Genomic DNA, 12925 nt, shown 5'->3' on the forward strand with positions numbered 1-12925 from the left:
CACACACACACTCCCATGTGCACACAAACATTCCCACAGACGCACACTCCCACGGACACACACACACACTCCCACATGTGCAAACACACTCCCACATGCGCACACACCCCATGGACACACACACACTCCCACATGTGCACACACCCCCATGGGCACACACACACTCCCACGGACGCGCACACACTCCCACGTGCGCACACACACCCCCACGGACACGCACACACTCCCATGCACACATACTCCCATGTGCACACACACAATTCTATGCACACTCATACTCACACGCATGTACACACATCTATATGCACATACATTCACAGGCACGCAAGTCATGTACAGACATATTTACCTGCACACACATATTTTCTCACACACATGTATTCGTATGTGTTTTCACATGTACACACAGGCACTCTCACTCCCACACATACCTTCACACACATAGTCACACGTACATACTCATGCACACACCTATGCTCATGTGGACAGTCATGTACCCACACGCACGCATCCATTCCCACGCACACACACACATACTCCGATACAGACACATAAGCCCATATTTACATACCCGCGCACACATTTATACACACATACAGTCCCATGCACATGCACACAGTCACCCAAGTCACCCCCGGGCAGCCAGCTCTGCTGACACACGAAGGGGCAAGGAAAAGAGCAGTCTCTTGGCTAGAATGTATCTTGTGAAGAATTAATCACATCCACTTACCCAACTATCATGGCTTAAATACATGATAGATGCTAGGCTTAAAAAAGCAACCGCTGATCATTTGTAGAACATTTTAAAGCCTTGGGCTCATAATGAAGACGGAAATGAGATTTCATTTGTATTCTTTAATTCGTAAACGTTTTGACAGCTCATGAAATAGATGGTTTTATTCATTTATCCCTCATTATATCTCATATCACATCCTAATCATCACCCATCAGAGCAATTATAGGTCATGTCCGCGTGAGAGGGAGGGTGTCATGATAAGTGTGGAGACACACGTGTGTGTACAAGTATGCACACGCACGTACACACACGTGCTTACAGGCACACACATGCTCACATGCACACACACTCACCTGCACGTACTTATCCATGTGCAGACACATGTGCTCACAGACTCACCCATGCACACACACATGTGCTCACACATGGTCACGTGCACACACATATACTCATACATGCATACACTCGCTTGTGCACACACTTGCTCACATGCACACTCACTTGTGCGCACACGTGCCCACACGCACACACGTGCTCACACATGGCCACAGGCACACACACATACACATGCACACACTCACATGCACACATGTGCTCACACATGGCCACAGGCACACACACATGCACACACTTGTGCACACACATGTTCACACACTCACACATGCACACACACGTATACACACGTGCTCACGTGAGCACACACGTATTCAGGCACATGCACACACACTAGCCCACACGCACACACACGTGATCACCCACAAGCTCGCATGCCGTCACACACCTGATTTTAACCTTTGGGGATTTACCTGCACCCCCTGGAGGAAGAGAACACACCCAAGAGCCTCAGGACCTGGGTTCAAATTCCTGCCTCACCACCTGTTCCCTGCGAGACCTTTGCCAAACCAACCACCCTCCCAGGAGCCTTTCCTCACCTGGAAAACGGAAATTATACAACTAGCTTTTCCACACGAGTATCAGGGGAAATGCGCGACGCCTTGCGAGTGAAAGGCTTTTGGCAAACGTAGAAACATGGCTGCAAGTGATACACAAGAACCACAAGGGAGACGACTTCTGAGCCCGAGGGGGCTCGTAGAGCGGGAAACGCCACGGGCAGGGGGACGGCCAGCACAGCTGAGTAACCAGGGGGAACGTCCCCCAGGCCAGCTCCAGCCTCTGTCTGTGCAGCAGCCTTCCTGCTGAGCCGGACGGGGCTGAGCCACCTCAGGCCAGCTGATCTGTGCCCCCCAAAACTCATACGGTGAAGCCCTCGCCCTCGGCCCCCAAAATGCGTTTGATTTGGAGGTGGGTCTGTAAATGGGGGATTATGGTAGAATGAGTCGTTAGGATGGGCCTGATCCCAAGGGGATGGGGTCCTTCTAACAAGAGAGGATGAGCAGACAGACAGACAGGACAGAGGAGGAACAAGCCTCTGCCCCTTCCTGGACCTCACACACCGCCTCAGCCCTGCCTGATCTCAGACCCCCAAACTCAGCCCTGCCGGGATCTCAGCCCCCAAACTCAGCCCCGCCTGGATCTCAGACCACAGGCCTCAGCCCTGCTGGGATTTCAGACCCCCAGCCTCATCCCTGCCTGGACCTCAGACTCCCAGCCTCAGCCTTCCATGGATCTCTGACTTTCAGCCTCGGCCCTGCCTGGATCTCAGACCCCCAAACTCAGCCTCGCCTGGATCTCAGACCACAGGCCTCAGCCCTGCCTGGATCTCAGACCCCCAGCCTTGGCCCTGCCTGGATCTCAGACTCCCAGCCACAGCCCTGCCTGGATCTCAGACTCTCAGACTCAGCCCTGACTGGATCGCAGACTTCCAATCCCAGCCCTGCCTGGACCTCATTCTCCCAGCCTCGGCCCTGCGTGGGCCCCAGACTCCTAGCCTCAGCCCCTCCTGGATCTCAGACAATGAGCCTCAGCCCTACCTGGACCTCAGACTCCCAGCCTCAGCTCTCCTTGGAGCTCAGACCCCCAGCCTCAGCCCTGCCTGGAGCTCAGACTCCCAGCCTCAGCCCTGCCTGGATCTCAGCCTCCTGGCGTTGACCCTGCCTGGATCGCAGACCCCCGACTTCGGCCCTGCCTGGATCTCAGACTCCTGGCTTAGCCCTGCCTAGATACCAGACCCCCAACCTTGGCCTTGGCTGCATCTCAGACCCCCAACTTCGAGTCTGCCTGGATCTCAGCCTCCCAGCATCAGCCCTGCATGGTCTCACAGTCCCAGCCTCAGCCCTGCCTGGATCACAGACTCCCATCCTTGGGCCCCTCCTGGACCTCAGACACCCAGCCTCAGCCCTATGTGGATCTCAGCCTCCCAGCCTCAGTCCTGACTGGATCTCACAGTCCCAGCCTCGGCCCTGCCTGGATTTCAGACCCCAGCCTCAGCCCTGCCTGGATCTCAGACTCTTTCCTTCGGCCCTGCCTGGATCTCAGACTCCCAGACTGGGCCCTCCTGGATTTCAGCGTCCAGTCTTTGGCCCTGCCTGGATCTAAGACCCCCATCCTCGGCCCTGCCTGGATCTCCGAGGGAGACAATGAATGTGAGTTGTTTAGGACACCCAGTCCATGGTGCTTAGTTGTAGCAGCCTGGGGAACTATAATTCAAGTCAGTAGATGATTTTTCCTCTCCGCCTGGGAGCGTTCCCTGCGGAAGGCTCTAGGAACAGCTGGCCCAGCAGGTGTGTCCTATCTCAGGAAGGAGCTGTGTGCACCCACCTTTTCCAAGGAACAGGTGGTTATACCTTCACTCATTTCCTACATGATGAGTCCGGGGCAGGACATGGTCAGATTCTGCCCACGGACCTCAGAGTAGGAAGGAAGAGTGGTATCGGCAGATACTTCTCAGCCATGTGTCCCAGGAGCGCTGGCGTCCCCGTTTGGACCGAATGCGCACGTCCCCCCAGACCCTTACGGGAAAGCCCCAACCCTCAATGGGACGGTATTAGCAGGTGGAGTCTTTCGCAGGTGATCAGGGTGCAATGAGGTCGTGGTGGGATCAGTGCTCTTCCCGGAAGAGGACTTTGCCACCTGAGCGAACGCACACATGCCCCAACCCCAAGCTCCACATTTGAAAGATGCCGTGGTCTAGGTGATGAGAAGACCACGAAGATGAAGGAAAGTTTGTCCTGAATCTCTTTGAGCTAGAACTCTGCACACCCCAGCGGCAAGGGTAGGCACAGCTGGTGTCACCGCCCCTCCGCTCTCACGTCTCCCCTTTGCTTCTCTGTTTTGCGCTCTTATTTCCTGACGTCCTGTGCCTGTGGCTCACGGTGGAGTGATCCGCCATTGGCTGGGCACCAGGCTGTAGGCTGGATGCCCCAGGGAGCCACCATGTTCGAACCTTGACAAGGAAAGCCCACGTGGGTCGACTGTTCATGGGGCCAGCAGAAGAAAGCCCTCCCGCTCTTGGCGATCTTTGGCATTGGGATCCTCCCTCGCTAACTCAACTTTTCCTGTGGTGGACGCCATGTTGGGAAGAAGGCAAGGTCAAAAGGCTTCCTCTCCTATGACCTCTATGACCCGTACCTGCAAGGTAAAGATGTAGGTGATATTTCATGACCCATAAGCTCAAGCTTGAGGGTGTTCATCCCCAGGGACCAGAGTTGTTAATCCTTTCTTCTTCTTCCCCGGGATCACTCTTTGGCTCATTCAGTGATAGAACTCACGTCCTAGAGAAGTTCAGCCCCAACCAGGACGGGTAAATGAGGCAGACCCTCCTTAGCTTAATTCGCCAAAGAACCATCGATAGGATGGGATCCAGGTACGCAACTGTGTTCAGACTGACTGGCGACTCAGGTCCGTGATCATACACATCATGGAGGCAGATTGGGAAGGACCTAATTAAGACGGATATGCGGAAAGCCCCACATCACTTGCATTCTGTCTCTGGCCTCAAGCAACACCAAGGACAGATGACCACCATCAAATCCCCCAGCAAAATCTGATTACCTGCCCTCGTGCAGCTGTAGTGGAGATGAGCTGGTTTCTGGCTCACTCCCAGAATGATGAAGTGTGTTTCTGGGCACTCTGTGCTGAAAAAATCAGTCACCTTCTGCATAGATAAGAAGGTTCTCTAAAGAATGCTTCCTGTGGCATAAATAACATACCCCACTTTATCTACAGCTTGTAAAAAAAAAAGATAATCCTTAAAGACTTGGAAGATGTCTAAAATGTGAAACCAAACCCAAGAGTGAAATGTGTTGCTTTTATCAGGGGCAGGGGGATCGCTGGGGAACCAGACGCCTGCTGGGAGACCAGGGAAGAGGGCTCTGTGTATTTATAGTTAAAGGTTTTCTCTGCATGAAGCCACGGATGGAACTGGAAGCTACAGACTGTTTCAGTGCGATTCAGTACAGCAAATGTCTGTTAAATGCTCACCAATATTTTGTTGGCTCTCGGGGCAGAGCAAAGCTCTTCTGAAAACAACCCCCACCACCCTGTAGCTTACAAGAGGCCGGGGCTGTGGGGTCGGCAGTTGGGCACAGATGCCTGAAAAAATAATAGCAAAATAAGGATGGAATTTAAAGCGTGCTAAATACAACCGCAGGGAAACATGAATGCCTTATAATCACATAATTATAGAGGGCTTTACAGTTTTGGAAATGCTTTCACATATATTCGGTTAGCGATTTTCACAACAATCTTTTCAGATGTTATTATCCAGAATTAACAAATTATCCAAGCGAGGGGCATTGTGGGTGGTGGGGGCAGGGGAGGGTCAGGGTGGGGTCGTGCTGAATGCCCACGTCTTGGTTTTCCCATAGACCCCAACCCTCTCCCTCTTGGTCCTGAATCTGCCTCCCCGTCCCCCATGCCTACGGTTCATTTCTCACCTCCTTTCATGTCTTCGTCTGTGGAATGAAAACCTGACTCTCCTCTGAGCCACAGACGCACATTCATGGCAGCCCAGTTGGTACATGGGGAACTAAAGACCCTACTTAACCCCCTCAAGGTCAAGCATTCCCAGATCCCCACCTGGGCATTTCTCATCGCCCCATGTCTTTGACTGGAATCACCATTACTCTCACTTTCCTAAGTCAGCAACCCTGGAATTATCATTGAGTCTTTTCTCTTTCATATGCCAGAGTCAACCAGTCAAGATGTCTTGACCTCCCTCTCTCCCTCTCGAGCACATCCAGTGCCCCCTGGACCAATGCAATGGCCTCTAAGTGCATGGCTCTGATCTCACCTCATCACTGACGTTCCCCAACTGGCATCCAGAGCTAACATCCTAAGGTGCCCATTGGCTTGTAGCACATGGTAAGCTTGTCTCCCGGACAAGCTTTGGGATGGGGCTGGGAACGGCTGCTCTTGGGAGAACTGAGACAAAGGGCAGCTCAGTTCCTTTCTCGGTCTTGAGTTCAGATGGCAGACACAGTGGAGGACAGGCGTGGTGTCCGTTTGACCACCCGCCATCTTGACCCACTTTCTGCATCACACATAGCTCCAGCATTGTTCATCCTCCTTGGACCCTGGCCCAGTCTTGAACCCACCTTCCAAGGCTCCAAGCCCAGTCAAGCTTTCGCCTCCTACCCCCAACACTAGGGTAGACCACTGCCACCAGATTTCTCCTTTTGGCACGCATGAAAATGCTTGGAGTCAAACCAAGGGATAGCTAGTTGAGTTCCCGTCACCATGGTGCAACTGGGGGAAGTGCCCACCCCAATGCCCCCGTGAGCACTCTTGATCGCTCCGTGCCTGGAAGGTTGCCCGAGATGTCCTCAGTCTGTCTGAATGGACATCCTGCAATGACTCCCAGCTCCACACCTCCTGGGGGATCCCATCTGGTCTGATGTAATCAGGATATACCTGAGAGGCGGGTCTTGTCCACCTGCTCTACAGAGGAAGGAGCTGAAGCCAACACACTTGGGAAAGACACAAGGGAACGGTCTTCAGAGCTGAGACCCAAGGAAGCTGAAACTTCCAGTAAATTATCACAAACTTGGTGGCTTAGTACAGCACAGATCTATTCTCTCAAAATTCTACAAGGTTACAAGTGTAAAACGTATCTCAGTGCGCCAAAATCCGAGGGTTGGCAGGGGCTGCCTTCTTCCTGGATGTTCCGGGGGAGAGTCTGCCTCCTTGTCACTTCTTTCTCCAAGTCTGACCCACCCTCCTGTCCCTTACGAGGACCCCTGTGATGGTGCTGGGCTCTCCTGGATCGTCTGAGATATCCTACCACAGGTTGATTCCACGAGGGAAGACGAATGGCGGTAGGTCCCTACAGCACGACAGAAGGTCAACTGAAGATCGTGATCACAGTGTGCTTGAATCTTGTTGAACGAGGGGGGAAGGATGGCTGGACGTGTGCCCTTGAGTTGATTAATGCAACCTGCCATCCTCCTGACACATCCATCAAAAAGCAATCAAGTGACCCAATGACCGGCTGATCCAAATGCATATTAAAGAGAACCGGCCGTTACTAGTCGTACATGTTCCGGTGATGTGGCCACATCCTACACTGTCAATTTGTTTCATTTGAATAGGAGACCCACCTATTGTGGGGAGACCCACAATCAGGCCTGGGATTGTTTGAAACAAGCCCCACACAGGGGTCCAGAGGCACCCGGCACCGAGGACCGTGCTTCCTCATGGTCCCCACTGATCCTGAGGCAGTGAGGTAGGTGCATGGGGTTGCTGTCCTAACGCCACGGTCCCCACACCTGACAGATGCGTTTTCTGCATCGGCACTGGCATCCCTGGGTTTCACGACCGCTGAAAAGCTTCATCTACACTCATACGGAGCCTGGGAAAGTAGAGACTGACAGAGTCGTGCCAGCCTCCTGCTTCTTCTCAAGGAACTGCGCCACGCGTCCCCGGGGCACTGCCAGCCGGGTCTGGGGCAGGCTGAATGAGGCTGCTCTGTTGGCGTGAGACAATATTTCCAAGTCCCTTTGCTGGAGGAAGTAGACACCCGATGATGAGTCAGTAGGAAGGCAGATGGAAAAGGAAGGGCGGTAATGAAGCCCTGAAGGGAGCTGTGGGGTGCAGCTGGTTCACGAGAGGCGCTCAGATGAGACCAGGGGCACGCGTGGCGGGCAGGCCTCAAGAAGAGCTCCCCTGGCCGTCCTCTTTAATTCTGACACTTGTCGAAACCCACAATCCTCGAAGGGACCGAGCTGTCAACGCTGACTCAGGGCGAGGGAGGAATCCTCAAGAAAGCGATCCGCGTTAAAGAGAACGTTGAAAGCCGAGTTGGAACCATCTGTGTGAAAATCTGCAAACCCACAGAGCTTGCAAAGGCCAATATTTTCATCAGGACGTTAGTATCGCAACTTGACAGACAGAGCACAGAGGAGGATTTGTGGTTCTGGGGTAAATATCAGTACAGAAGTCCCCAGCGAACTGCCTGGGGAATGGGATCCTCTGGTGTGGGGGACATCAATGGTCGACGACGGGCAGAATCATTCTAGAAACCGGGGGCCCTCCACTCTAGGATGCACGTGATCCCAATAAGGGACTTGAGGGAAACAAAAGCAAAGACACAATCATCTCCCTAGATCCCAGTCAACTAGATTCCCCGTTTTCTGGAAAGTGCCAGATATTAAATATTGTTGGCTTCATGGGCCATCGGGTCTCTGCTATAACTACTCAGCTCTGCTGTGGAAACACAAAAAACATGTAAATGAACAAGTGTGTGTGTGTGAATAAAACTTTACTGGCAAAACCACGTGGCCACTGAAAATAGCAAATAAGATATGACCCGGCAATATCATCTATTAGCTAATTGCGCAAAGAGTAGGTAAGAGCATTTTCAAGAGAGGTTCACATACTACAAAGAAGGGGCGGGGATGGGATTATATTCACGCCTTAAGTCCTCATCTGGCTTCACAAACGGAAGACTGAAAATCCATTAAAAACAAGACGTCAGCCACAGAATCAACAAAGGTACAAAGGCTGGAGGCATTCTCAGCCCTTGAACCAGTTTGTGTAAAACTGTCCTTGAAAGCCCATGGAATTCTCTGGGACATGCAGACGGGAGAACCTTCTAGAACCTTCTCAGGCCAGAGCCCACGGTGTTCCCTCGAGAGACTGGGACAGAAACAGCACTGGACACGCACGGTTGATGCCTTACGGGAACGTTGTTGGAAACCACAAAGAACGAGAAACGACCCAGATGTTCCTGACCAAGAGGATGGATCTAAGATTTCAAACACTTAATATGGACTTATTAACTGTGGGTTAAATTGGGTCCTGGCCCCCAAAACACATTTGGAGGTCCTAGCTCCCAGTAGGGTGAAGGGCACGTTACTTGAAAACAGAGTCGTTGCCAATGTGACGAAGGGAAGGGTCTGAGATGAGCCCATCCTAGATCAGGGTGGCCCTGAATCGGATGACAGGTGTCCTCATAGGAGAGGCAAGAGGAGAGACACAGCGGAGAGGACACGCGAAGACAGAGACAGAGACGGGAGGGACGCGGCCACGAGCCCAGGGATGCCTGGAGCCCCAGAAGCTGGAAGAGGCAGGAAGGACCCTCCCCTGGAGCCTCAGAAGGGAGCACAGCCCTGCCCGCCTGGATCGCGGTAGCACTGCCCTGCCTGGGTCTCAGCAGCCCTGCCCCTCCTGGATCCCAGCGGCCCTGCCCTGCCTGAATCTCAGCAGTACTGCCCTGCCTGGATCTGAGGGGTCCTGCCCCTCCTGGATCTCAGTGGTCCTCCCCTGCCTGGATCTTAGCGGTCCTGCCCTGCATGGATCTCAGTGGTCCTGCCCTGCCTGGATCTCAGTGGTCCTGCCCCTCCTGGATCTCAGTGGTCCTGCCCTTCCTGGATCTCAGCGGCCCTGCCCCTCCTGGGTCTCAGTGGTCCTGCCCTGCCTGGATCTCAGTGGTCCTGCCCCTCCTGGATCTCAGGGGTCCTGCCCCTCCTGGATCTCAGCGGTCCTGCCCCTCCTGGGTCTCAGTGGCCCTGCCCTGCCTGGATCTCAGTGGTCCTCCCCTGCCTGGATCTCAGGGGTCCTGCCCTGCCTGGATCTCAGTGCTCCTGCCCCTCCTGGGTCTCAGTGGCCCTGCCCTGCCTGGATCTCAGGGGTCCTCCCCTGCCTGGATCTCAGGGGTCCTGCCCTGCATGGATCTCAGTGGTTCTGCCCCTCCTGGATCTCAGTGGTCCTGACCCTCCTGGGTCTCAGTGGCCCTGCCCTGCCTGGATCTCAGTGGCCCTGCCCTGCCTGGATCTCAGAGGTCCCGCCCCTCCTGGATCTCAGCGGCCCTTCCCTGCCTGGATCTCAACAGCCCTGTCCCTCCTGGATCTCAGAGGTCCTGTCCCTCCTGGATCTCAGTGGTCCTGCCCGGCCTGGATCTCAGTGGCCCTGTCCTGCCTGGATGTCAGTGGCCCTGCCCTGCCTGGATCTCAGCAGCCCTGCCCTGCCTGGATCTCAGAGGTCCTGCCCCTCCTGGATCTCAGTGGTCTTGTCCCCACTGGGTATCAGACTTCTGGCCTCCAGAGCTGGGACAGGATAAATTTCTGTGGTTCTTGCCATCCTGTCTGTGCTCATTTGTTTTCGGTGCCCTAGGAAACTGATGTACTGAGAAAAAAAAAATCACATATTATTCTACTTCCCTAGGGATCAAAGAAAGCAAAGTTAAATTTCAGAGACACACGTGTGTGAGAGGCTGATAACAAGACAAAGTCGATGCCCTGTGTGGGACGGGGGTTAGATTTTGCAGGTGCATTTTGGGGAAACCCTGGGCACTTTTTTTTTTAATGTTTATTTATTTTTGACAGAGAGAGAGAGAGAGAGAGAGAGCGAGCATGAGCAGGGGAGGGGCAGAGAGAGAGGGAGACACAATCCGAAGCAGGCTCCAGGCTCAGACCTGTCAGTGCAGAGCCTGATGCAGGGGTTGAACTCACAGACTGTGAGATCATGACCTGAGCCCAGTCGGAGGCTCAACCGACTGAGCCCCCTAGGTGCCGCCCATTGGCAGTATTTCTAGTGACATCTGTTCACCCCCGAAACCTCAAGACATCACAAGACAAGTACGGGTATTTACTGAGAATTAATGAAACACCCGTGCAAGGCGTTAGGATCCTGGTCTCGGCACGTCCAAGATGCGGGGTTCCGGGGTTCCCCCGGGAGCAGCAAGCGATTCTCAGACACCAACCCCTCGGCTCTGACACGTCCACTCTGAGGCACCTGGATGTTGCCTCAGATGCCACAGGGTAGGAATGTCCCCGACCCCCCACCTTCAGCTGCCAATTGAAAATTCAGGTTGTCACCCGTGCAGTGGAGTGACCTGTGCGTAGACTGGAGGTTCCTCCACAGCCTCCTTGGTTCCCTCAACCTGCCAGAGGGGCTCGCAGGGGCGCGGGGGAACATCTCACTGCCTAGCTCACCGGGTGATCATAAGAGGCGTAGGTCCAATCTGACTCTAACTGCAGCCACCCTCCCCTCCCCCTCCCCCTCCCCCTCCCGGGAGGTCAGGGGGGCGGGGCAGAAAGTGCCAAGCCTCTCATCAGGCGGTTGGTTCCCCTGGTAACCAGCCCCCAAAGACTCGGGCTTCCCAAAGGTCCCCTCATTCGCATAACAAAAGACACCCCTCTGGCTCTCCCGCCCGGAAATTCCAAGGGTTTTAGGAGCTCCTGGCCAGACCCAGGCGGGAGACCAGAGATTTTTATTATAAATCACAAAGTCACCAGCATCGGGAAAGACATCCGGGAAAGGAAAGACAACTTACTCTCGGGACAACAAAGGTCACAGTGTGAAATCTCAACGCCTCCCCCCGCAAATCAAGTCACACATCCCTCCCGATTAGCTTGCTCTGACGGCCATCGTATCCTATCCTGTCCTATCTTAGTCTACTCTTGTCTTATCATATTTTATGCGACCTTATTGCATCCCAGTTCTCCTCGACTCTAATGTATTGTAAAAATCTGGCAACAGCCCAAACCTAGAAAGACAGGACCACTGGGTAAGTAAACAGATATGTCCTCAACCTCTGCTGTGTTTTCTTCAAATCACAGGTAACCTAAAAGCTGATGTGGAAAGAAATACACAGGCAGGGAAGGGACAGAGCAGGAGACTGAATTCAGATCAGACACAGGGGGGTGGGCAGGGGGGTAGGAAACCAGAGCCGGGGTTCGGGGATTCGGAGGGGAAGGGTGGGCGTTGGGACCCACGGGGTGGGGGGGGGACCGTGGGGGGGGGTGGGGTGGGGGTGGGGATCTCTAAACACGACGTTAGCAAAGAAACCGGGAAACTTGGATACAGCTGGCCGTCACCCCACTGGGGGCAACAGGGACTGGGAGGGACGAACATCCGAACAGAGGCGCTGGTGGGTCCCACGGGTGGCATTCGGGCTCAGGCGCAACCTGTGCGACTTCGCGGTGGCAAAGCGGAGGCAGCCTGCGCGCTCCTGGTAAGGACGCTGAGGGACGCAGAGTGGCAAAGCTCCCCAGAGACTCCGGTGTGGCGAGCACCCCCACATCCCGGAAGCAGGGGGGAAGGCGGGCCCCGAAACACACACGCAGCCACTCCGGGAAGCTGGGGCCCAGACCGCGCCCTTCCGACGCCCTTCCGGGGCGCAAGGGTCGCCAGGGACGCCGGATGCAGCGGCCAGACAAAGAAACGACGTTCTGAAATCACCCAGATTTTGATTCAGAAACGCGTGCGCAAACCTGCCGTCTGCCCCAAACCTGCCGTCCGCCCTGGAGACAAACACCAGCGGCGGTTTGACTGCACACGCGGGCGGCTCCCACCGCTGACTGTTGTCGACCCGACGGGGGCACCGGGCCACGCGAAAGTGGCCCCGAGGTGGCCGCCCCCGGGGCCGCGGACGGCAGGGCCGGGAACCGCCAGGCGAGCGTCGCAGGCTTACCTTGAACGCCCACCAGCCGAGCATCTTCTGGATGAGACGCGTGCCCCAGAAGACGTGTCTGTACAGGTCCGTGTCGACCACCCCCGGGTCGGCCACGTTGGCGGTCACGGGGCTCCCCTGGGCGGCCAGCAGTCTCTGCAGGTGGTAGGTGAACAGGACGAGCGCCAGCTTGCTTTGGGCGTAGGCGCCGTGGGGGGAGTAGCAGCGGCTGCAGGGGCAAAGCGGACACGCGTCAGACGGTGATGCACCTGTCGCCTACCCGCGTCCCTCACCTGCCCTGTCTCTCACCTGTCCGTGTTCCTCACCTGTCCCATCCCTCACCTGTCTGGGTTCCTCACCTGCCCCATCCCTCACCTGTCCAGGTCCCTCACCTGTCT

The 12925-nt window shown here is 55.0% G+C and overlaps 1 protein-coding gene across 1 annotated transcript in view; it reads right to left on the minus strand.

The window, feature by feature from the left end:
- The window catches only part of LOC125917188 (dehydrogenase/reductase SDR family member on chromosome X-like), a gene marked incomplete at its 5' end in the record, with an annotated part of 15178 nt that extends 2382 nt beyond the window's left edge, over positions 1-12796 (minus strand). The window contains one exon of the mRNA XM_049623449.1: positions 12549-12796. Within this exon, the coding sequence (XP_049479406.1) occupies positions 12549-12796 (248 nt within the window). The remainder of the gene's footprint in view (positions 1-12548) is intronic.
- Between the last annotated feature and the right edge of the window lie 129 nt (positions 12797-12925).

This window comes from Panthera uncia, unplaced genomic scaffold (assembly GCF_023721935.1).
Source record: "Panthera uncia isolate 11264 unplaced genomic scaffold, Puncia_PCG_1.0 HiC_scaffold_1569, whole genome shotgun sequence".
Lineage (NCBI taxonomy): Eukaryota > Metazoa > Chordata > Mammalia > Carnivora > Felidae > Panthera > Panthera uncia.